Source organism: Micromesistius poutassou (genome assembly GCF_964030765.1).
Source record: "Micromesistius poutassou genome assembly, chromosome: 15".
NCBI lineage: Eukaryota > Metazoa > Chordata > Actinopteri > Gadiformes > Gadidae > Micromesistius > Micromesistius poutassou.
The window spans coordinates 4,681,825-4,708,130 of record NC_140285.1 but is presented as its reverse complement, the minus strand read 5'-3'; the positions used below and the strand labels follow the sequence as shown (position 1 = coordinate 4,708,130).

Sequence of the window (26,306 nt, the reverse complement as noted above, 5' to 3'; positions counted from 1 at the left end):
GCTGACACTGCAGTATGCTCTGGCATTTTTTATAGCGAGTCTGTAACATAGGAAAGACATCTGATTCTATTGTAGTTTTCAAACAATACATTTTTGATTTAATGATTATTGTCAAAACTACAAAAATGAATCAACTGTCCATTAAACCTTTAGAGCAACATAGCAAGTTTTAATAATAACAGTAAGACTGAGTAGGCCTTCGGAGTCATGTAAAACATGTAATGATAGAAACAGGCCTAAAAAAAGCAGGAACTTTAAACTTCCCCATCCCCACAGCGCTTTTCACTCACTCATTGCGATACAAATTCCCCCTGCTAAACAGAGCCCATAATTCAATTCATTGGGGGAATAAACATCTTTGCTCCGTCAGCAATGTGTGTCCCACTGAATGTCAGTCATGCTGTACATATCATGTCGGTCTTTGTATTTTCACTCACCTCAAGCACCCCGCCCCCCCCCCCAACACACACACACACACACACACACACACACACACACACACACACACACACACACACACACACACACACACACACACACACACACACACACACACACACACACACACACACAATGCCCCTCGCCCCAACAACTGCCCCCACCTCTTTTTTAACTTCAATTAGTGTCAGGGTTTGATAAATGAATTCCTATATTCCATGAAGTCTACAAGACATTTCCATTAGCAACACAATTATGTTATTCATTACTTGTTTAAGTTGATCAGTTTAAATTGAAAATATTTCTTTATAGTTATTTTATATTTTTAGTTATTCCAATCGTATTTCTTGCTGTTAAATTAAAATATAGTATTTACAGCAGTTGGAAATATGGTGGTTAGTTTAACACACGGTTCAAATGTATGAGGCGTTTCTTAAATTTGTTGCGTTGCTAGTTCGGCGCAAGGGCGCCATCTTCTGCCAAAAACTATTCAGACATGATCAAGAAACTGAACAACCACTAAATTGTGTGTGGTGGGACTACAATTAAATTCGCACACAATAATTTGACCATGAAGATAGTATTGTGATTTGGAAATGTGCAATGACTATATTTTAGGAATAAATGTGTAACAATTACTGAACAATTTATATAAAAAAAGGAATGTACAAATCTCTTTTGGTGAGAAAAAAAGAGGTTCATAAAATGTAACTATATGGTAATCTAGAGTATAACACCATACTAGGGAAATATACAACTCTTCAATATCCCTGACCTCATAACTACTAAATTAGGGTAATTTCCTTGCACCATAAACGTACACAAATGTAATTTACAGTACGAGGATGCCTCCAAATCCTTCCAATACGGTACCAGAAACAAAAAAGAAAGATACATGGAATTGTTGCCCGGCCTTGTCATAGTCGCAGCCGCATCAAACACTTTGCTACAAAACAAATGCTAATGATCAGCAGGGCTAGCTTTGACAAAAGGTTCCAAAAACATAATCTGACATTATATTATTCCACAGGAAGATGGAAGAAAACCTCAAAGGAATGTTAGTGCAGAGTGGGGCAGGGTGGGAGGGGGGGCGGCGTGGAATAGTGGGGTTTAATGAACTCGTTCCACCGCATGACTAATGATAATTAACATGCAAATTAGCCTGGGGGTGCAGAGGGAAGGCACAGTGGTCCTCTGTTCATAATTACTGATCCAGCAGAGGAACATCAGGCTATAAGGAATGTTCCGGAGCCCAGTGGTAATTGTGTTAGTGATTGAGGAACCTGTGCCTAGGACACCATGAGCTCCAGAGGCAAACACCATTACGGTGACGAGGTGAGCGAGAAGGGAATGACAAGGTAGACAAAGAAAAGTAAAGCTGGCCTAACTTTTGCGGAGCATTACGTGTTGTTGTGGTCGTGGTATAGAGGCCGCTGTCATTTTCATTTTCAACGTTGAAATAAGCCTTATACAATTTCATAACAAGTTCTAGGCTATCAAGGGAAAAGCAAGACTATTTGTCTTAAAATAACCTTGGTGGTTGGATGAAATGCAATGAGAAAAAGGAAAAATAGTGTAAATCTGGAACAGGAACAGAACTTTCATTAAACAACAATTGTTGGACCCCTTTTCATTAAACAAACAGAAATTCACATTACTGAAAAATTATATATAGAGCAGAAATGTGTGCTAAATGTATTCCAGCAACACAAGCAAACAGAACATAGTTTCATTCATCACAACTATAGAAAACATCTTTGTATGTCTTCATTGCTTGCCAGGATAATTGAATGGTGAACTGATTGATCATAAACCTGTCATAGCCGTGGCAAAGTGTCGCAAGATAGACACTGTGCACATCGCTGTCTGACTGAGCAGTGGTTTAGAGAACCTGACAGATTGTTAGTGCCCGTTAGAAATTAATGGTTTGGTCCAGAAAGCAAAAATACAAACCCACAGGGTCTGATACGGAACAGTTGTGTAAAATAATGCATTTCTCGAAAAATGGTTACTTTAAATGAAAGCCAGAACCTTAAGAAACGATCAACATAACTTATGTGTTTTACTCGACTAGAGAAGAAAGTGGGACACACTCATGACTTAGCTTGTTTTTAACACTAACCATCTAGCATACCCTACCCATACCATACCCATAACTGGTGAATTTGTCAACACAAGATTAGGAATTATTTTGTTTATGTTTCACATCTTCTCCATATTAATAAGGTGAATTGATCAACTGTGTGCAGTCCAGCTATAAGGTATGCTATTCAAAGTGAAAGTGGTCCTGTGTTTAGGTAAGTTGATTAAGTTTGGGTGTGTTCTCACTGGTTTGTGTTTAAAGGATGTTAAGACTACTTTATCTTTAATCAAAAGTATAGTAGAGTACCAAATAACAAGTAAACACAAATTATTTTATTTTAAAAGTTTGACTACTAAGCAAGTGTGTTGCCATTTTGGTCTTTGACTGGACCCTTTATAAGAGGGTGTCTGTCACTTTATTTGTTGTAAAGTTATGAATAGGATGAAAATAAATTGTAGTGTCATTATGGAATATTAGTGAAGTATTATGGGTTCGATACATTTATGATTTAAACTATTCAGATTTAAACTGTTTATGTTTCATATGAACATTATACCTTCATGTAATTGTATGCTTTAAATAAGGACACCTGTATGTGACATCACCCTTAGGTGTGCCAATGGAACAAAGAGGCAAAGTTTGAAGAGCATGTGCTCGAATTTTAAGTTGTTTTCCGACCTTAATGGAACCTGTATGATTTAAGCTCTCAACTCTTTATATGTTGTTGAGTCATCTCTATATTTAGAATTGGAGTGAATCTACAGGTCTAACATGGTTTACTTACCAGGCGGACAGTGTTTGTAGTTGCAGCTATGACCGGGGGCGACCATTTCGGATGAATAATTTATTTTGGTTTAAGAAACCTGGGAAATCGAAGGAAATAAAAATGTTTATTGATTTTGACAGTTACTACGTCAATGTCAATGGCAGAGGCACAGTGATTACAAAACTGCAGGGAACTGGTGAGTCTACTTTCCAAATGTTTCAAACAGCAGGACAACACACCATGTCATGACATTAACCACCATCCACTAAAACCATATCTATATGGTTAGGAGATAGTGAGTCAAGTAGATGTTCTATCGGACCTTTTGAGGAAACTAAATATGAATAGTGTACCCCATGTTGCACTGATAAATAATACTGTGTAAGATATAAATAGGGTTTATTTTTCGAAAAATAATGCGTTTGTCTTCGTTCCTTATCGACTTTAAAGAGTCAGCAGGGGCATGGTCAGTTAACTCAGATATTGGTGTTTGGTTAGAAGCCTACCAAACTCTGTTTAACGTCTGCTGCAATTTGCCCTACTGCTTTCTATTTGCGGTGTTTGATAAACACGAACAAGTGTAACGAAACTTGAATCAGCGACAAGCCCTACCTCCTAGAATGACGCAACTGGTACATTTGCAATACAGGTATCTTTGTATTAATTTGTGCCGCTGATAATGAGGACGGTAAGCAACGTCGGTCGGTTTTAAAAACGTGTTTTGGGTTTGTCACGCGGGGTCAAACCTGATGGTGGCGTCATCAATTGTCATCGTTCTCCAATTTGTTCGTCTTGGAGTCTGTTTCCGTTGTGTAAGATGCAATGCTTCACAATCTATGGTCATAATTGGTGCATAAATATTTTAGACAAGGTGATATCCTGGTCAGATACGCTATACACTAATTGAATCCATAAACTCCTAAGGATTATAGGCCTACAACTAAAACAATCAGCAGCAATGCATTATTTAGTCTGTCACTTAGTTAACATTGGGAAAAGGAAACTCGTATATAAAGTTTACAAATAACCTCAGAAAAGGGAAATATATCTGGAATGTGGAGGACAGCAGAACCCTCTTATGTTGATTTTCCACATTGTTATTAATCTAAATACAATTTAAATCAATTGCTGGAAATAAATACAAGGTTGACATTTTTATTTTTATTGTTTATTTGCAGATCCACCAAAACATAGCCTACATGTAATGGCACCGCCAAATCCACTTCTTAGTTTGTGGTCATGACCTTCAGAAAAGAAGAAAGCATTTTGGCATGTTATTGTCATCGTCATAATAAAATAACCAAATGTGGTAAATCGTTCTAATATCTCATCTGATCTCACATTTAGTTTTTAGTAGCTATAGCTTAGATTTTTCTAATGAACATTCAATCAAACAAGAAAAATAGGACTTTTTTTAATTTGCCATTTCATTTCTTAGCATTATTTTAGAATCCCAAAAACCTAAACATCCAAAAAATCCAAACCACCAACACTCATCTATTAAGATTACAGATCTAACCCTATTAATGAGCCTTACATTGGGAATAAAACCCAGTACCTTCCCGCCTGGCAGTCAGACACTCTGAGCAACCACTACAGTGTCCCCATCCAACCCCGACACCGTTTACACCCTAAATCGGCTTCAGCCAAGCGTTTCCCCGACCTGTGGCGGCAGAGGCTGGAGGCTACTCACGTTGTTGATCCAGGGGATGTAGGCGCTCACACGGGTGAAGACGGAGGGCTTCTTGGGGTAGTTGCAGCCCAAGCTGGAGCCGAAGCTCACCACCCCGTGGACGTCCCAGGACCCATCTGGGTTCTGGCAGTTCAGGGGTCCACCAGAGTCTCCCTAGAACATCCACAAGGAAAGACAGTAGGGGAGGAAGAGTGTGGAGGGGAAGACGTGACTTGTTATGAAAAGTGAGAATATTAATGTACGTGAAAGAAATGTATGAATAAATGCACAATGTATGAGTTACAATCCTTAAATAAATAATGTGTATGGCTATGTGCCAGAAATCTTATATCCCTCAATTATAATAACAGCATAAGAATCGAGTTGATGTGGGACTCACGTTGCAGCTAGCCAGCACTCCGTCTCCTCCGGCGCATACCATGCTGGTGGTCACCAGGCTGCCCCACCAGTCGCTCCTGGAGCAGTTGTCGTGGCTGACCACTGGGAGGAGGGCCTGCTGGAGGGCGTCAGCGATGGGACCTCCGGCTGGGAACGGAAGGACGGACGCCATTTTAGATCAAACGCCTCGCACTTCATCATGAGCACTTTTGAGGACATTTTCTCACGGTGCATTTCTTTTCAAATATGCGTTGTCTGTGATTTGGTGGAATCTCACAATGTAACGTGACGTGACTTGGGTATAGAAAAAGATGTGAAGAAATCGTGAGGTTAACATACTCCAAAGACGTCCCCAGCCGGTGACGTAGCAAGGAGCGCCATTAGGCAGGGTGACCTCTGCGTCAGGGAGGCAGGCGGGCATGATGCTGTCGGAGATGGCCACTGGAATGGCCAGCTTAATCAGGGCGATGTCATTACTGGGAAGAGAAACATAAAAAAGCCATTTGGTTTACGTCTTTCAACCACTAGGATTGCAGCAATTGGACATCCCAAAATAATAATCTGAAAAGTGTTCAGCTTTTTCTAATGGGCGTTAAAAGGTAATGTTCGGTCATTGGCTTTTAAACATGTTCTTCAAGACATACATTCAGATATTGTGTCTCCCTATAGGAATGTGAGTTTTTGTGAATGACAAATGGAACGACAAATGGTGAAGCCTACCGAATCCTGGCGGAGTCCCAATTCTCATGGACAATAATCTTGGAAGGGCTGATAGCCACGGACCCAACCTCGAAGTTGTTCTGCATGTTGTGTTTGCCCAGGTACACTCTGTAGGTGCGACTTCTACACAGAGACCAGGAAACATGCACAGAGACAGGCAGGCTCAGATGCAGCACTTGGGAACCAGTGAGATGCCGTGGTCCTGTCTGGAACAACTGGTAGCCATGGCATCAACACTGCCATCGCTGCAACAGGGTATGCTCTCATTGGGATTGGTCAGTATCCAGCAAATGGCATATATATCCGAAATCTATTTATTAAAAAAGCTTGTTATTTGTTTTATATTTTGATTGTTGTATATTTTTGTAAATAAACAGTATGGTATAAATCATCTATGTTGCTTGTGTATCTACAAAGAAATACTCAATTAATTATGTCTGCATTCCGGTTGATTCCGTAGTAGTTAGATCAGTAAGATAATTATCTTTTAACTCCAACACTATGCCCTTTCATACTAGAACAACAAAACACAAACACAGAGACACATTGTGGTGTGTAACCATAACTCCATTACTCAGGAGAACCACGTCTCTCTTAAGGATGCACTGCCATGAAAGCCTGAGTATGTTACCCGATGCAGTGAGCCGCCGTCAGCACCCACTGGGGGGCGATGAGGGTGCCTCCACATGTGTGGTAGAAGCTGCTGCCACTCAAGTACTGCAGAGACGCCTAAAGTCATAGAAAACAAGTTAACATGTTTAATCATAATAAATATACATGATCCTAAATAATAATGATAATACAAAAAATGCAATGAAAGATTAAAACAACGTGGTTCTTCTCATGATAATTATTATTTAGCAGGGATGTTTATCCAAAGCAACCTAGAGTTGATTCAGAAACATGTTATGAAGGAGTAGGTAGTGGGTGAGGGCATCACGCTTGAGGATGCCTACAGGTAGGCTGTGGTGTGCAGACCCTGGGGATCGAACCCAGCAACATTCACCCGGGTGTGGAATACCCGAAACCAATCCATGGCATCAATGAAGTATGATTAATATTTTGTAGACATACCTGCCAGGGCCAGCTGTTCTCACGGACATCCACTCCCCCGACCACCCTGGTGAGGATGGGGGGGAACGTGGGCAGGCCACACCCGTAGGCTGGGGGAGCACAGCACAAAAGGCTCTTCTTTACAACATAATCAACATATACAGACGACTACACAGTAAGCATAGTCAACTTATTTACCCACGCAAAATCCACTGCATTGTGGTACATTTTTTCACTTATTGTATCTTTGTATTCTTCTTTTTGTTGTTTTTTCTATTTTATTTCAATTGATTTTCATGTATCAAGTATTTTATCTTTTATTAAGATAAATACGATCAGCCTTCATTGATTTAGCAGATTGAACAGACAGAACACTTACGTATTTAGCAATTATTTAGCAAGACATTTGATAGAAACAATGAGGGTTATATATAAAGGTTATACACACGACATGTATATCCAGTAAACAGTGTTATTATTTCAACATGCAGGGTTGATGCCTACCGCCAGCAACAAACAGCGCAAAGACCAGAAGCTTCATGGTGTCTGAATTAAATTCAAGTTGTCCTCCTCCCCCTTTTATACAAGACACCAACACTGCTGCTGGAAACACACACACTACCGCCGGGGCGTGTTGCCTTGATGAAGACTAGGAAAATAAACAAGAGTAGAGATAAGTCAGATAAATAGCCTTTATCTGGCTAATTCTGTGAACTCCGCGGGTGCCTCGCGTTGACCTCAAATGATCATGATATACCATGGATATTGTTATTCTTTGTATTATATACAAATATATATATAACTGCTGTACAATTTATTATGAAGTGGACATTTATGGTTTGTCAAATGGGTCATTTGAGGGGCTATTCTGAATGGTGGCATTCATTTTCATGCACTTTCATATATTTTTTTATATAGGAAGTAAAATATTGAGATGAACTGTAATCTGATAGGATTACACACAAATACATAATTTATATACTTAGTCATATTCTCCAGCCTTATTTTACCAATCCAATTCCACAGCCAAACCTACACATGGATGCAGTCTGTCGTTGTTTTTTAATAACATAATAAAAAAAAAATAATAATAATTAAATTATATTATAAACATTGAAGCAAAGAGTGATTTAACCAATAATTGCTATTGTATTGTAGGATAAGGTTTGCGGTCCCCCACTTTAGGATTTCATAAGCCATGGGAACACCTCCATACCAAACACATGTTTCAAGATCCTGAACTTTTCTGTTGTTGAACATAGCAAAAACACTTTGGAAACATGAACATAATTCAGTTCGTCTACTTGACTCCACCCTGTAGTTTGACCCACTTTTGGCCTTCTAGCGGACCTTGTGAAGGGTATAAATATCGTAACGGCTGTGATAGAAGTTGTTTAGCCGCAGACATGTTGAAGTTTGTGCTCCTCGCTGTCCTAGTCGCTGGTGGTAAGGTTGTATTATTTACTCGAATGGAAATGCCACAAAACGCTGCTAGAGCATTCCTCTAGTCCTGTGTTCAAGAAATGTCCTCCTTATATCGGTCAATTTAGATGCAGAAGGTTTTTTAAAGATCTTGAAATACAGTACATGACCATATTATTTCTTTCTTAAATTAACAACATTACTGTTATTCTGTGTATTTATCCATATTTTTGTCTGTATCTCTCTCCATCTGTCTGTGTGTCTGTCTGTCTGTATGTATGTCACCCTATCTATTTGTGTTCTGTCTGTCTGTGTGTGTGCCTGTTTGTCTGCCTATCTATCCGCGTTCTAATCTGTGTGTCTGTCTGTGTGTCTGTCTGTCCTCCCAGCCTATGGGTGTGGGCTGCCCACCTTCTCCCCCATTGTGACCAGGGTGGTCGGGGGGGAGGATGTCAGGCCTAACAGCTGGCCGTGGCAGGTAAAGGAACAGACCGTATTCACCACACATTATCTGAATAGTATATTCAGAATAATCATTTAGAATTCAAATTGACATATTTAATATATTTCCATATTTAATTTATAAAGTATCTTTTTAGTTTCTAATTATTAATGATATTAAATATGATAATTATTAATATTAATAAGTATAACGATAATATTATTTTATTTTAACATAATATAGAGTATAACGTAGTGTTTAAATTAGTAAAGCCTATATTTCTAAACGTATACAGACGTTCACCAGGGCTGTGGTTGTGTGTGTGTTAGATCTCTCTGCAGTACAACAGGGAGGGAGAGTGGAGACACACATGTGGAGGCACCCTGATCTCAGACCAGTGGGTGCTCACCGCTGCTCACTGCATCAGGTGGGTCGTCGTGGAAACAAGAGACACCTCACACTAGTACACAGGTGGAGCCTACCAGGTTCCAGTGGTGCCACCCAAGTGATTTAAGTAAACAACATGGAAGTTGCTCATAAGGTGGATTTAGCTGGCTCACTATAGGGGACAATGTCCCTCCATGAAGAAATGTTATAGAGGGTTAAAAGAAAGAAAATACTTACAAGGGAACGTCATGTTTACTTGTAGGAATTTGTTTCTATCTTTCACTTAAAAAAAAAAATGAGACTGCTTAGTTAAGGCAAATGTGACAAAACGGATTGGAACATGTGTCACACCACAACACCTTTGAACACATTAGAACTGTAATTTCAAATGTTGTTTTTTTCGACTACAGCTTTTCTTTTTATTGACCAAGCCTTTGCTCCTGTGTGCCTCCAGCAAGGGGAAGCAGTACAGGGTGGCCCTGGGGAAGCACAACCTGGTACTGGACGAGGAGCAGGCCGTGTTCATGGCCCCCGCCACCATCATCGTCCATGAGAAGTGGAGCGCCCTCTTCATCCAGTACAGGATTTCATATTTGATATATTTATTTATTTACTTTATTTCACCTTTTATTAACCAGGAAGTTCCCCTAGATTAAATATATTTTTCAAAGGCTACCTGGACAAAATAGCATACCAGTAGAAGAACTAGGTTACAAATTATAAAATAGAGGGGGAAACACACTAATGCTTACTGATGTACAATATAAGGCTAAAGAAGACACAGACTATGAATATTAATTATTGTTGAGGTTAAAGGGTCCCTATATTTTACCACTGTCAAGTGAGTGGCAGTGTTTCTCTGTGATCTCCATAGAAACGACATCGCCCTGATCAAGCTGGAGGCCCCTGTGACCTTCACTGACACCATCATGGCCGCCTGCATCCCCAACGCCGGCTTCCTGCTTGCCCAAGACACGCCTTGCTACGTCACTGGCTGGGGACGGCTCTCCAGTGAGTGAACAGACGCACCCCTTCTTCTCATTGGATACCCACTAGTATCCAATGAGCCAATGGCAATCTAGTTATCCAACCAAGGACGACCCAGATAGCCAATGGCTGGATAAGCTTACGCACAACTAGGCTACAGGTTCAGATCAGGTCGGGGTTGTTGTGGTTGTTGACAAATCAAGTCACAGTCGCAGTGAAGAAGGTTTTTACTAGCGATTGTGTAACCACTGACTGTACAGTACGAATGGCTTTCCTCAAAATATAAGAAAATATTCCTTACACAGGTAATATTACAGCATATCCAATACTTAATTTAGGTAGCCAATCAGAATCCAAGGACGAAACGTAATCTCTGTGGAAAGCATAAGAATGTGGGGGACTTAAATCACATATGAAGCAAATGTTCGACTTAACCCTATGTGTGCCTTTTATGTCTGTATGTATGTATGCATGTTATTATTTTTTGCATTTGCCTTGTAACTAAAACCACAAACACAAGGACAGCATACTTTGACATCCCTTACAATACAGTTAACTATCAGTCCAAACTACCTGTGGTTCACGAAAGAGGGCGCTATTGCCATCTCTTTAGTTTGATTACCTCTTACCTCCTGAGGTATACTGACCACCTGGCTGGGCTCTCCTCACAGCTGGAGGTCCCATCGCTGACAACCTGCAGCAGGCCCTGCTGCCCGTGGTTGACCACGCCAACTGCACCAAGCCTGACTGGTGGGGCTTCATGGTGAGGGACACCATGGTCTGCGCTGGAGGAGATGGCGTCGTGGCTGGATGCAACGTGAGTCTACGGGAACATAAACCAAGTATCTCTTATTTACTTAATGAGAAAGAAGACAGAGCTATCTCAAAGTTTACACTCAAAAGGGGACATAAAATGAAAAGAGGCTCATGTCTGGAGCGATGATCGATAAATGTACATACAGTATATACATTTGTAACTTCTGCAATGAAAATGAAACTATTGGCATCCAAAATCAATGTGGGAGCAAGCAACAGTGCAGGCTAGCTGCGAGAACCAGAAACAAGGGGTTTCCTACTTTTCTTTCTTTACTACTTTTTAAAATTAAATAGATTCCTCCCTATTTAGAATAGCGACCAAAGAACCAATTAACTGTCAGCTAGCGTGCCTTCTTGTGTATGCATAAATATCTGTATGGTGATGTGGTTCAGGGAGACTCTGGCGGACCCCTGAACTGCCAGAATGCTGACGGAGCCTGGGAGGTCCACGGTATCGTGAGCTTTGGCCTGGGACTCAGCTGCAACTACCCCAAGAAGCCCACCGTGTTCACCCAAGTCAGCTCCTATGTGGACTGGATCAGCTCTGTAAGTTCAGCAGTGCCTGCCTTTAGGACTACTTTGCTGCCCTCTATGGGTTGACAAACCCTTTTAAGGTTGACATGCCTCTCAAATGATATTTATATGATGTTCTTAAGTCTAATGTAGCAAATATACCATACATGCCAACTTACTTTTACTTTCACCCATACTCACATATGGATGGCCCGAGTGAAAAGTATGCTAGACATATTAGTCAAATTAACAAATAATGTGTATGTGCTGTCTTTAGTGTGTCTTACAAAACACTGATAAAAAAATAATAATAACCTAACCATGCTTTCATTTCTTCCACAGAAAATGGTGGCCTATTAACAAGGACAGTGATTCTCTGACCCCAGCCATCTCATTAAACACTGAATAAATAAAGAATTGAACCATGGCCTCTGCTCCCATTGTGTTGTGGTTTGGTCACTAGTCGTCTACCCTCAAGACAAGTTGGGGACTTGTGTCAGGCTGAAAGCACACCGATTGCATACATCTTTAACATGGATGGCCCCAGAATAAACACATCTGCAGTGTTAATGACATGATCCAACACTTGAGCTACAGTACCAAACAGCATGGAAACTGTACAGAAACAACAGATCCCGTCAGTGGGAAATGAAAATGAAAATGATTTCAGTGTTTTCAGCATACCGGTATCTTCTAAATAGATAGAAACTAAGACAATAATTCATCCATAGGTGTTCATCGCTACAATATGTATCCTCACACTCCGTTCTGCTAGATTGCCTTATTTTCAAAAAAATCTAAAATATGTTCGAAAAACCAACAGAAAAACAGAGAAGGTTTTTAAATAAGACAAACAAATAAATTACCAAATTAGCAACATGACATAATAAATTAGGACGCTGAGCAACCGATTAAAATGTAAATCACCCAATTATTTTCGTAAAAGTACATGGAAAAACCCATGTTGATAGGACAACTGCACAGAACACCACATGCTGTTTTCCCAGAGCTGGGGTCTATATCTAGAAGGCACTTGTGTTTGAAGGATAAATAGATGAGGTTCACTCAGAATGCTAGTTTAGGACCTTCAATCATGATGATCCTGTTTATGGTCTTCACTGCGCTTTTTGCCAACGGTAGGACATAAACATATGTTTTTATATATGCATGTTATTTTTACATTATTAATTATGTTAGTATTTTACTTATCGTTTTATATATGATAAAAATATATATGTGGAAAAAATATTTTTTTTAAAGGTAAATTCATTTGAATGACTATCCCCTATTGTTCCTGTTTTAATTAAATTATTAATTTTGTGTGCATTACATGGTTTAGTAAACAGAAATAACTAGGTTTAATGAACTGCATGTCACTGTTGACCTGTTCCCTAGCGGCCTACGGCTGTGGTCGGCCCGCCTTTCCCCCGGTGGTCAGTAGGGTGGTGGCGGGACAGGAAGCGTTACCCCACAGCTGGCCCTGGCAGGTAACGCTATGGTCCTTACGCACGTACACACAACATACAACAACACAACTAAGTATGTATCAAGCTACAGCGGATATGCCTCCTTGAGCCAATACAATTGAGTTATTTCCTCTCGTTTAATTTCTGTTCAGTAAATGCTCTAAAAATAAATATTGAGTTAAATCGTTCAGTAGGCCTATGAACGATGTTTCTCGTAATCAAAATATTTGACCTAGCTTTAAATGCCAGTTATGCCACAAAGCTACTTACCATACTTCTAGCTCAACTGAAATGTGTGGACACGATCCGAGCAGCAGCGTGTTCTGGCTCCGGGCCTCACGGCCATGGTTTCTCCTCGTCCCCTCTCAGGTCTCTCTCCAGTCGGACAGAAGTGGGCGCTGGAGTCACGTCTGTGGGGGCTCTCTGATCTCCGCCGACTGGGTGCTTACCGCAGCTCACTGCGTCAAGTAGGTAGACGACAACTTAACAATTTATTTTATTACACTTTGTATAACTGAATAAAGAAATTATTGTTTCCTCAAAACTAAAGTCTGCTAAACACAACACTTCTGTGCGCACCAGATGTAGGATGGTCCCATGTTTTAACAATATAGTTGATTGCTGTTTTCGATTATATAAGACATATTATAATAACACAAAATATATATTAAATGCCCAGCTCAGTAATTATATCTGAACCACAACTTGTCTACGTTTTTTAGAACTACAAAGAATAAGCAGTTTTATTAATGAATGAATCACCCATAATCCTTTGTTACAAACTTTTGGGATAAACAACATTGTGTTTGTAAATGCATGTTTTGGTATTTATGGGGGGAATAAACGTTCAGCATCATGCATTGTGTTCCTCACAATAAATATCCACTCATCTGTGTCCTGTACAAGTTGAAACAAATCAAACACAAGAGAAGGGGGGGGAACAGGAGAGAGAGACAGAGACCGTGAGAGAGAGAGAGAGAGAGACAGAGGCCGTGAGAGAGAGAGACAGAGACAGAGACAGAGACAGAGAGAGAGAGAGAGAGAGAGAGAGAGGGACACACACACACACACACACACACACACACACACACACACACACACACACACACACACACACACACACACACACACACACACACACACACACACACACACACACACACACACACACACACACACTTTGTGAGAACAGGAGACGGCGCCCAAAAGAGATAGAATTAACACTGTTTCTCTTCCCACCACTCGTGTCCCGTCTTGCAGTGTCCGTTACAGATACAGAGTCCAGCTGGGGAAGCACAGTCTGGCTGTTGAGGATGAGGAGGGCTCCCTCACGGTGAGGGCAGCCAAAATCATCCCCCACGACGACTACAACACCATGCTGAGCCGGTAACCGTCGCCTCAGCACCCCCCTTACAATGACCTCCCGCGTCTCATTTAAAAACTGGAAGATCAAGGCAAGGTCTTTATTAAGCTAGTTTCAAAACATGACTGGCAGTTATGGTGTTTGACTCCCTGCCCAAAGGTTCTGGGTTCAACCCCCAATGTGTAGGCATCCTAGAGCAAGAAGCCTAGCCCCTAACCTCCTTAATGCCATATGCCCCCTAATTGGGGGCTTTAAAAGCAGCTGCTCAATGGTCATGTTTTTACTCAAAACACTAAAGTGGTTAAAGCAAAAAGCAGTCAAAGATAAAATATGCTGAATAAATTAGGTTGCATAAATAAATCCAACATGAAAAACAAATTAGTATAAATGGCGCTCATTGTATCCCTGCTGCCACAAAGCAACCTCACAACGTTCAAAGAAGAATAAATTATTAATATATAAATTCTTCTGCTGTCTTGCATTGCAGAAAAAGAATTTCCAATGGGAAATACACGACCATATTTGGCAGTTGAAGTCAGTGTTTATTCTCTCACAGTAATGACATCGCCCTGATCAAGCTGTCCTCCCCCGTCTCCTTCTCCGACACTGTCATGGCCGCCTGCCTGCCCGGCGCCGGCGTGGTCCTGCCGCATGGCGCTCCCTGCTACGTCAGCGGCTGGGGACGACTCTCCAGTGAGCACCCTCAGGTTCCTAGATGTAGAGTAGAGCAGCTTAAGTAGAATAGGGTAGCATATAGTAGGGTAGCGTAGAGGTAGGTAGAGTAGGGTAGAGTAAAGTAGAATAGGGTAGTGCTAGGTAGAGTAGAGTAGGGCAGGGTAGAGTAGAGTAGAGTAAAGTACACTTGAGTAAGCTAGAGTAGAGCAGGGTAGAATAGAGTAGAGTACGGTAGGGTAGAATGAGGTAGAGTTCTGCTATACTTAGAACTGAGTATAGCAGAACGGAATAGAATAGAAAAAAATGGGGATGGAGTACAGTAGAGAAAAATGGAGCAGAGTAGAAAAGAGTAGGGAAATATGGACTACAACAGAAAAGCATTGAATGGAGTAGAATAGGCATTTAGTATAATAAGGGTCCTGAAACACACACAGTACCACAACTTCATAGTGTGTACTAGTGCCTGATGTGTTAAGTAGGTTCACTGCAAGTGGGATGCAACCGGCTGTTGTGCAGGCTAAGTTTAGCCAGCACTGATTCAAAACTAGAATGTCTGGAATGAAGAGACCCCCCATTGTGATGGATAGGTCAGACAGTCTCCTATGGCCAGTGCTTACATTATCCATTAAGGGAAAAAAGGAAGTATTACACAAATTCAGGGTTAGGAATACGCAGAAAGACGGGCTCTTCTTCTGATAAATGGCTGCTTCTCCCCCTCCTTCTCCTCCTCCTCCTCACAGCCAACGGCCCCCCTGCAGACCTCCTCCAGCAGGCCCTGCTCCCTGTGGTGGGCCACGCCACCTGCTCCCAGGCTGACTGGTGGAGCGCCCTGGCCACCACCAAGATGGTCTGCGCTGGAGGAGACGGCATCAAGGCGGGCTGCAACGTAAGCTAACGGCCACACACGGGGTGCACTCGATTGACATGTTTAGACGGCTAGAGATACTTTGTACAGGTATAAAGGGTTGGGAGGGGCTAAATAGTCTAGTAGTGGATAGAGACAGAGTATTCTGGGTAGATGCCCTTGAGCCAAAATGCCTGAGCCCTACTTATTGACATAAAGTAAATAGTGAAATAGGGTCCGCCATCTCTTGCTACTATGATAACATTGCTGCCATTCTTTTCCCTCAAGCAATTTGTGTTATGTGAACCTACTGTAATAGCAAGCCAGGAGCAGAATGAAGATACGCTGTCTGATGGTGGAACCTTTTAGCCGACCGGCACCCTCACATAAACTAGCTGATATGACAACGATTTTAAAGCGTCAGACGACGTGCCCGTTATTCAATGGTCCACTGATCTGAACAGTTTACGCATTCAGCAGACACTTTTCTTCAAAACAACCTACAGGGAATTGAGACACATGATTTCAAGTCAAGGGTCAAGGACGGCAACAGGTTAGGCTGTGGCCACTGAGGATCAAACCTCAGTACCTTTTGGCTAGGAGTTGTGTGTAGCCAGCACACTGTTCTGCCCCGGGACATATCCTATGGAACACAGATGAGGGTGATGTATATGATGTAGAATCAAACTGCAATAAATTACCTTAGACGATTAGATTGTTTGGATTTGTTGGCACAACTGAAAAATGTGATACTGTTGGCATTGAGGTTGATTAGTTTAAAATAAGGTTCAGCAGATGGGATTCCAACATTTTGAGCTTGTATAAGACATCATTTTGTAAATATGGAAAAATAATCTTATGGTGACACCATGTTAGGTCAGACTGGCCCTCACATTATTAAATCATATAAAACAACTATAAAACCGTCAGGGCCTGAGCCAATTCAAAAAGTAAGAACCAAGCTGGCTATCTCTCTCATCACAACCAGTAATGGCATCACAGCCTGCCACATGCCGTCCCAGGCCTCCTCTTGTCAGGACATCACAGTACAGGAGAAACACAAGCTCCAGCAGGGCATCCCACCGTTGTCTAAAATGACCTCCTGTGAAGGCTTCCCCTCCCCCCACCATGTGTGTGTATACCCTGTAGGGAGACTCTGGGGGTCCCCTGAACTGCCAGAACCCGGACGGATCCTGGGAGGTCCATGGTGCGGTGAGCTTCGGCTCTGGTACAGGCTGCAACGTCCTCCAAAAGCCAACCGTCTTCACCCAAATCAGCTCCTACATCAGCTGGATAAACACAGTAAGATACCATTTGTGTTATTATATATATAGATTTATTTATTTATGGTTCCAGCAAGCTAGTGCACAATGCAACCCCGCCCCGTCCAAACAAAGACTGGGGCTTTTTGTTTGACAGGAAGGACTGGTAATTGTAATTCCTCCTGCAGGTGTTGAGCAGCCACTGAATAAGCTGATCGACCAAACTCGTCCACAAGACTGCAGTGCATTGGAGCCAACTGCCTTGGACTTCTTCATTCCCACGAGAAATCTGATTGCTAGAACTTAATTACTTTACAAATAAATGAATGGGAGGACTAATGTTATTTTGGAGGGAAAGAAATACTTGGCGCCGTTTTTGTTTTTGCATGGATTCCGCTCGACTCTGGGGAAATATGTATGTAATAAAAAGACAAAGCACATTTACTATAAATAAGTAAACCTCATAACTTATGAAGACACACCACACATTTACAGTACGGAGAGGTTGAATGTTAAAGTTATTAACATTTCAGAAAGCTGCATTGTGTTAATGCGCCAGGATTATTACAAATATTCCTCTGCTTGGATACAAGTGGTTAACACAAGAAACTTATTGGATTATTTAGAAGCATTTAATTTATGAACAAAAGAAATAATCTCATGCTTACTTTTTTAAACACAAAACATTCAACTTTCCAAGAATTCCTTTCCATACAAATCTATTCTCACAGCACTTTTAAATACATGAAGGAAGTCCCCTCCAAATGGACGATACATGAGACACTTTACATGTTAATACAAGTATTAATTGAAACATTTTGGCTGAATAGAAACAACACTAAATCATTCAACTTGGTACAAAATGATTATAAAAGTGTTCACATCTGTCTCTTTGAAAATGAGGTACACAGACCAATTGAACTGGACAAAAACAGATTCAGTTTTGACTTTAAAAAAAACAGTATTGCCGGTATGCTTCTTAAAAACCTGTTGGGTCACTTTTGACAACACAAATAATTTCACCATGACAATGTAATGGGTGCCTCACGGCAGTGAATTTCCATCAAAATGCTTAGGAAAACGTCCCCATTGTTCCACAAAAAAACACACCTGACCACTTTATCGGTGTGACTCACAGCAAAGTTATTCGGTCCATATAACGGCACACAACTCTGACTGACTCTCTTGGCTGTTCAGCAGGGCACTATGCCGCCATGAATGTGATAGTGTTAGCTTGAAGTCTCCCCGGGGCCAGTATGACTCTTCCATGCTGGCCCTCATTCATTCCTACTATGCTGGGGATAAAACAAACCCCTCTGTGACTCAAGCCGGGTTGGGAATGTGGTGGGGAGAGGGAGAGGGAGCGAGATAAAGCCCATGATCCCTGATACAGCTGCTCGCTGCAAAAAAAAGAAGGAAAGGATTTCACTGCTCATCTTTAAGAGGGAAACAGCATGAGACAAGAGCCGAGACCACAGTGCCTTCTTTGTGGCCCAGCCCCCTTCACCATGACGACGGGAAGGCCGTCAGTCTTTTCACCAGGCCCTGGCCCACTTCCAGCCTGCCTCACAACCCCGGGTGGAACGTGGTTCAGCAATACAAAAGGCAGAGTCTCTCCCCCTTATGGGTACAACCGCAAGGTTTCACGTGAAATACTAGGTCATTTTTTTATTCATCCATAATTGATGTATATATTTATAAATTATTTAATGTATTTATATACCAAGTAGTTCTGCTTCCCACATTAAATGGAAGAGAAATTAATGTGTTCTTGATTCAGCACCAACTCCTCCACTCACCAAGGAACCGCCACTAAGGCCAAAGTGTAGCAAGTACACACACACACACACACACACACACACACACACACACACACACACACACACACACACACACACACACACAGCTAAGTGGTAGAAGGTCAAAAGGTGAATAATGTCTGCGTATCCGTTATACCTAAATATTATAGGAACACTGCATTTCAACGCCCCATGAAGCTCTTCAATATGCTTGGCTAACATGGCTAGGAAAGAACTCCAGGCTTTGAGCGAGTGCGACCCCCATGTGGGTATAGAAAACAACAGTATTTGGCTGTTAACTTTCGGCATGAAGACCGGGGCTGTGGGAATAATCCATTGGATCCCAAGTGTCAAAAATATACTCCAATGTATCGGCATTCCACGCCCTCACTCCATCAGGGTTTTTAAGCCATCGGACGGTGGCGTTTCGGATACGGCCAACAGGACTTGTATTCCTTTACTGCATCATAACATGACACAGGTGATCCTCGAAAGGGCCTTTGCAGGGGATCCCCCTCTCCACCCATGGTTCGGGGTGTGTCGGACCCCTCTCGACGCACGCCGCTAAATGGGCGGCACCTTGTCTTCGTACTGAGGCGGGGGCGTCAGGGGCTCTATGCTCAGACCCGCTGGTGCCTGGCTGTTGTCCACGTTCTTCAAGTGAAGCTTCTCCGACTTAATCCTGCGGATCTTGTTGTGGAGGAGTTTCCGCGCGGTCTTCCCGGCTCTGCGGTTAGGTGCCACGCCCTCAGTGGGGGTGGTGGCGGCGGCGGCGGAGGCGGGGTCTCCCCCGGCGACGACCACACCCGCCGTGCCCTCGTTCTCAAACTGCAAGCCGTCCGCCTGTTCCACCAGGTCCTCGTAGGAGGGGAGGTGGGTGGAGCTCTGGCGGAGGTTGCTCTGGCGGATGGGGTACTGGCCACTGCCCACCACCTCCTCGTAGCTGGGCACGGCGAACCGCTGGGCGTGCTCCTCGGCCCTTCAGGGTGTCATGGAAACACAAATTAATGCGGTGGTCAAATAAAACTGACCATCCAGGGTGGAGACAGATACATATGGGTCGGCCCAAAGGAGTATTCTGAGTGACAGTATTGACAAGGAGCCGCTAGGGCTTAGAATCTAAGCCTTAGAATCTAAGCTTAACTGTCTAAGCCTTAGATAGTGTGCAGACATACAGAACTTTTTGGTTGGAAGTCAAACACCCTGGCAACAATAGCTTTAATTAACTTGCAATATTTTGCATTTACCTCCACCATGTCCATCGGGAATAAACACACTCTTAAAGTCTGTGTTGCAGGGTTAATTTTTTTTTTTTTTTGTGCAATTTGCTTGTTGGTAATAAACATTTCAACGGTTATCCATTGTATTTAATGTTGTTGGGTATCACAAAACAGAATTTAATACGAAAAAGAAGGTACGATTTTAGCGGTTTGCAATTGATTCTCATTTCCCCCACAATGCATTGCATGACGTCACGTTGGGGAGACGACAGACTGAAGCCCCATTGAGACCCTTGAGAGTAGAGACTAGTAAGAGAGTGTTCAGCAGATTATACAGATAAATACATAGATATATATACATAGATAGCCTAGATAGATAGATAGCCTATTCAAGTATTTATTATTGCCAAACGACACAAAACGTCAGGAATTCATTTTGGTGATTCGGTTCACACAGGACAGTAGGCTACAAGACCACACAGAACAAGGGAGACAACAAGTCTGACTGGACATACACAAAAGACATCACATTAAAACTAGACACATGCGTTGATGGATATAGATAAATATGTTATATGTTATATATAAATATTTTTTGCCAAGCGGAGCTAGCCAGTCCTGTGCACGTATGCAAATTAGCCATGTGCGCCAAACAGAAGAAGGACGTAATGTTGAGAAGGCATACTAAAAACGGATAGCAAGCGAAAGCTAAACCAGAGTGTATCACTCACACACTGGGGGTCCATCCTAACTTAAGGTAAGAGGCTATTTAAATATTTGCAGTGACTGAATGTTGATGGTAGAACTGATTGTTGTGCATAAGATGAGTATGTGCAACTGTGCGTTGTGTCCTTCCCGGCTTCGCACTACTGCATGGTTAGTTGTGGTCTTAGTGAAGCAGCCTAGCCTTGGAGTTGGAGAAGTTGGAGTCCAATTTTGTGAACGTGTGTGCGAGAGAGAGAGAGAGCACACCCGCCGTGGTGATGTTTGGCTCGTTGTGGGCTGTCAGCATCCGCCGGGTTGGACGACTGTGCTTTATGTGTCAATGATGTATCTGTCTGATCGTATTTGCTGTAGATGGATGGTTAAATAATGTCACAGGATCGGTCATACTGCAGGCTCTCATTTGCAAGTTCACTGATTGTGTGTCTGGCTATATACCTGCCATTTATTCAGTTGATTGCTCTTCTAAATGCGCCAGATTGATGCCAATTATTGTCGTGTTTGCATTGTAATGCACATCTTTGCCTCTCCTTGTTATAAAACAATGTGCATCAAAACAACTTTAGCCAATGCAGCCTCCTATGTCAGTGTTGCTTTACGAATACTATAGCATATCGGTTTATCAAAATTGTTAAGTGTGTGCGTGTGTGTTGTCATGTAGGCTATAGACTGATTGCCTTGGCTTGCATCGATGAAATATTGTAATGTTATAGGCCTACTGCATATTAAGGAATGTAGATCGGTATTAAGCAACAATCGGGAGATGGGACCAAACGAATATTGACAGGTATTTCGCACACTGGGTAAAAGCTTAGAAATAAACACTAGGCAAAGATGTTGTTACTGGAGCTAGTAGGCTACCATCAAAACGTGGGATAACTAATCGGGAATGTGTTTACAACGTCGGGGGGAAGATTTTTTTTAGGGATTATCTGGGGGGGAACAGGTGGGACTGGCAAGTTAGCCCATAGCTAGCATTATGCCTTCTATTTCTAGATCTTCTGACTAAGTACCGGTACGTATCTGAACTAACAACACAATCACTGTCACTAGATATAAAGAAAACGTTGATTTTCACTCGGTGCTATTCACTGACAGTAAAAAAAGTGTTGTTATTATATGCACTGCTGTTCATAGACTCCAGCGTTCGTTGCTGCGTTGCTAAATGATAGCAACTCTTCACCCATTCTCCTCTGACCATGCATTTAATCGGCTTTGACGGACATCAGTTTTCGGTAATTCCTCATTCGCCCTCTCACATCTGACAGGTTCGAAATGATACGGTTGTGGGCCATCATACATGTATTTTGTGGTTCTTGCCACCTCTTCCTCATCCCAGAGGCCCTAGTTCTAGTTAGCCTGGCTATTGCAAGACCAAGTCCAATCGTAGATTGCACGTTGGTCTGGTAAGGGTGCCGTCATTTTCTCCTGCAAGAGGCGGGCGTAGTTCAAATGGCTGCAAGCAATTGGCCACCAGCGGGGCTAGATTAAACTTTTAGCAAAACCAGTCGGCAGTAAAGCAAATACATCCTTTCTTTGGATGAATTGCTCCAGGGCAAGTTTCTGCTCAGCTTTCAAAGAAAACTTGCCCCTGAAACCATCAACAGCAGCGACAGCTGCAGCAACGGGTAGCGTTTGCTCCGCTTCGGTGGCTTCTGCTTCGGCTGCTTGCGAAGCTTCTCTGTCGTCACCGTGTTTAACCAGCCAATAGCGCGCCAGGTGAAAAAAGCCAGCTTGGTGATTGGTGCCAAACGGATTGGGATAGGAAACAGGAAGATTAAACATGTTCCTTGCCATCCCCATGTGCAGGGCATATTCCAATCGCCGGCAGATGGGGGTGGGGATACCCAGTCTAAGTTCTAGTACTAGGCTGAGGCTACCTTCCACCACGTCTCCCCACATCATCGCTGAGTTACGGAAGAAAACACCCGTTACTACCAAAAACGACAAAAACTGGACTTTAACGCTATTTTGGAGACATTTTATTAATGAATACTTACTTTGAGTGCTTTATGTACCCATTAATCAAAACTTCCGGTTAACCTGCAACACGGGCTTTAATAATTAGTGAACTGCACATTGGGTCACAGCTCGTCCAACCAGAGGCATTGAGAAACACCCCACACACACCAGAACACCCAGCCTTCACCCTCTCTGCCTCGCGGACATAAATAAAACCACATTTGCTAATTGACAGCCGCACGGCAGAAGTGATTCACTCAAGCCTGACTCACGTTTCAGCGTCTTCCCGCGGGCCGCCGGCCACGCCCGCCTGCCTGGCCGCCTCGGCGTCGCGGAGCCCCTGCTGCTCCCGCTGCTTGTTGCGGATCCCCAGGCACAGCGACAGCAGCAGCATGACCACCCCCGAGCCCACCAGCACAAACGCCACCGACGACACCTTGTTGCGGTTGTTCGGCCTCCCTTCTTCACTGCCGCCGCCGCCGCCGCCGCCGCCGTCTTCTGAGGGGCCGCCGTCGTTCTTGCCTCCGTCGGCGGGCACCACGCTCCACACGATCATGACGATGCCCAGCGCCACCAGGCCCACCCCCAGGGCGCACATGGCGTACTGGGACCCCGAGTTCTCTGTGTTGCTGCCCGCCACACTTCTGCTGCTGCTGCTGTTGTTGTTGTTGTTGTTGTTGTTGTGGTGGTGCTGGCGGGTGCGGCTGTTGGCAATGGTGGTGTTCCCCGCATTGGACGGAGGGCTTTGGGCCCCGTTGTTACTGACCCGCATTCTGCTCTGTGGTGATTCCCCACTCTAGACAGACTGTACACACACACACACACACACACACACACACACACACACACACACACACACACACACACACACACACACACACACACACACACACACACACACACACACACACACACACACACACACACACACACACACACACACACAGAGCAAGGGTGAGGGAGACATGTGAGGAGTCGAGTCAAAGATAAACAACAGGGAAGCAATACAGAATCAGCAGATCCTTTTTGACGATGTGCGACGGACACATGTGACTAGCATTATTGTTAGCTGGAAAATGTGCTGAGAGTCATCAGTGTGTGTCTGTATTTTTTATATTTCTCAGTTGCTTAATCTCATGAATGTTTCACTTTATATTTTTCCTGTGGGGGTCCCCAGAGCTCTTAGATTCTTGTCGAAGGAGGGGTGGCTGGGGTCATTTGTTTTTGTTCTAGAAAAACAACCACTGACACTTAAGAGGTTTGTTTGGAATTGCAAACAGACTCGTACGAGGTGTAAACCTGAACACGCTAGATAAGAAAGCGGCTTGGTCCTTTCCTATTTACATTTATCCGACTTGGTAAAATTAATAGGAACCGTTTGCTTCAGTCATTATTAGTTATGCAACAATATTTGGCATATTTTATTAATTAAAAATACTTTCATTTTTTGCTTGTTTTTGGAAAGTCATGCCGTCATAAAAACACAACTTCAAATAAATATTAACACGCCCTATTTGCATTTAGATGTAAATGCGGCCATTGTGCACCGTTTCTAGTTGAGTTAAAGTTGGCCTGCAGGATTGACTCAGAGTTTCCTTCTGTAAGATTATGAATCAACATAGTCCGATTAGATCTGGGATGTGATCAACTAAGTGGCTCTTAATTTAGAATTCATTGGACGGTTGCATGTGCACGTTCAGACCTGTGTAAGGGCCTGATGTTTGTACATTTCTTCCCCGACGAGAATTCACAGCCAGCTTCTCGACCACTGCCGTTGCCCAAAGAATGCGCGGAATGAATCATAAACGCCGCCTTCCTCATGATTGCCACATATATTGCTTTACCAAAATAAAAGGATTCACCTCACCATGATATGAACATCATACCGAACCCCACCACCGCCTCAAACGACACCTATTCCTTCGTATTTCTTCTATGCTATTAGAAAAAAACTCAATATAGACCACAAGCGAAACATTACTGGACGTGAATCGACCATCACGATACGCCAAGTATGCGCTGACTAGTTAGTGTTCATGTTCGGGTCAATAGCCACAATCAAAAGTAGTGGAAAAGTGAACTTTATAATAAGACCTCACACCGCCCCAAAAATGTGTGTGCCCGATCAATGGCATCCAAGTTAGGCTATTCTCAGTAGGTGGTTAAATAGAAAAGCGAATACAACGTATGCTGAAAAGGAGATACCTACTTTACTGTTACTTTAATTAACGTTTACCATCAATAGAGTCTGTCCACACATACAATCAATACAAATACGAATCGAAAATCTTCACCCGGGGGCGATCGCAGAGACAATCGTGATGCTCACAAAAGAAAGCCTTTCTGTGATCAGTCTTTGTATGTGGAAGACCATCACATCCTAATTACCTTGAAATCGCCTTTAAAACATGCCGTGGCTCACTAGCAGACGTACAGCCGTTCCTCTCTCAAAGTTTCCGTTTCTTTTGGAGCTGTCCCAGAGGGGAAAAGAAGCACACCTATATTCTGAGACGGTAGAACCAGGAACTTTCCTTCGGATGACCAGAGGAGGAGGCGGTAGCTAGCTAGATTTGCTATTAACCCTTCGCTGACGGCGCTGCAGAAGATGCCCATTCACGATGACAGACACTGGGCGCCGTGCGGTCACTGGACCGCTGATAGCGCCAAAACGGTGACCATCAATGATTAGCCAATCTATGACCAAATACATTATTGTTGTTCAGCCATTGAAAAACACTTGAACTCATCATTCCCGTTTAATGAATTCAAGTCTAGACAATATGTTAACCCTAATGTAGTGAAGAAAGATGCCACAATGGTCACAGAAATGTATTGGTGATCAATGTTTAAATTGTGTATTTTGACAGAGGCCTAGCCTAATGGCCCACAGCCATGTTGCTCCTCTTGTGGACAGATGGGACCGGTTGGTCCTACCTAATTTCAACCCAAATTTCCTTTAAACTCTCTTTTTAAACTCTCCTTTAAACTTGAAAACTGCCCAAACACACAAACTCAAGTAGCCTACAATTGATGGTGTATTGCTTTGTTCTCTAGATGGCTACTTGAAAACCCCTGTTCATTTTACATGGTGGCCTGTGGGTTGGTTAATATCGTGGACCTAGGGAATTCCCCCCACTTGATACAGTCTTAAAAGGTTACTTGATGAAGGCCAGTTTGATTACAGTGCAGTCCCCTTAATGTGATGTGAACTAGAAAAGAAGGAAGTATTTGGTCTCATTCTGTGGGCTTCCCCTCCAGCTCCCACCCCTTTCACCCCACACAGGATATTGCAGA

General features: G+C 42.8%; 4 protein-coding genes across 4 annotated transcripts; 2 read left to right on the top strand and 2 right to left on the bottom strand.

The window, feature by feature from the left end:
• Nucleotides 1–4,433: 4,433 nt before the first annotated feature.
• Nucleotides 4,434–7,692, bottom strand: LOC311360268 (chymotrypsin-like elastase family member 2A). Its single transcript, XM_084480377.1, has 8 exons — nucleotides 7,636–7,692; nucleotides 7,153–7,241; nucleotides 6,710–6,807; nucleotides 6,079–6,201; nucleotides 5,698–5,834; nucleotides 5,360–5,505; nucleotides 4,981–5,133; nucleotides 4,434–4,531 (listed from the first exon to the last, which is right to left on the bottom strand). The coding sequence occupies exons 1-8, from the start codon at nucleotides 7,670–7,672 to the stop codon at nucleotides 4,514–4,516; spliced, it is 801 nt and encodes a 266-aa protein (XP_084336503.1). The 5' UTR covers nucleotides 7,673–7,692; the 3' UTR covers nucleotides 4,434–4,513.
• An 845-nt stretch (nucleotides 7,693–8,537) lies between these two features.
• LOC311359087 (chymotrypsin-C-like) lies at nucleotides 8,538–12,121 on the top strand (the record flags this gene model as incomplete). The annotated part of the gene is made up of 8 exons (XM_084479040.1): nucleotides 8,538–8,577; nucleotides 8,943–9,031; nucleotides 9,325–9,422; nucleotides 9,837–9,959; nucleotides 10,257–10,393; nucleotides 11,041–11,186; nucleotides 11,579–11,731; nucleotides 12,041–12,121. The coding sequence occupies 8 exons, from the start codon at nucleotides 8,538–8,540 to the stop codon at nucleotides 12,056–12,058; spliced, it is 804 nt and encodes a 267-aa protein (XP_084335166.1). The 3' UTR covers nucleotides 12,059–12,121.
• A 670-nt stretch (nucleotides 12,122–12,791) lies between these two features.
• On the top strand, nucleotides 12,792–17,662 carry LOC311359734 (chymotrypsin-like elastase family member 2A; the record flags this gene model as incomplete). The annotated part of the gene is made up of 8 exons (XM_084479783.1): nucleotides 12,792–12,834; nucleotides 13,094–13,185; nucleotides 13,534–13,631; nucleotides 14,425–14,550; nucleotides 15,084–15,220; nucleotides 15,943–16,088; nucleotides 17,196–17,348; nucleotides 17,497–17,662. The coding sequence occupies 8 exons, from the start codon at nucleotides 12,792–12,794 to the stop codon at nucleotides 17,512–17,514; spliced, it is 813 nt and encodes a 270-aa protein (XP_084335909.1). The 3' UTR covers nucleotides 17,515–17,662.
• A 360-nt stretch (nucleotides 17,663–18,022) lies between these two features.
• LOC311359363 (transmembrane protein 51-like) lies at nucleotides 18,023–25,532 on the bottom strand. Its single transcript, XM_084479367.1, has 3 exons — nucleotides 25,401–25,532; nucleotides 23,285–23,817; nucleotides 18,023–20,086 (listed from the first exon to the last, which is right to left on the bottom strand). Exons 2-3 carry the CDS (start codon nucleotides 23,782–23,784, stop codon nucleotides 19,672–19,674), a joined length of 915 nt encoding a protein of 304 aa, XP_084335493.1. The 5' UTR covers nucleotides 23,785–23,817; nucleotides 25,401–25,532; the 3' UTR covers nucleotides 18,023–19,671.
• Nucleotides 25,533–26,306: the final 774 nt, after the last annotated feature.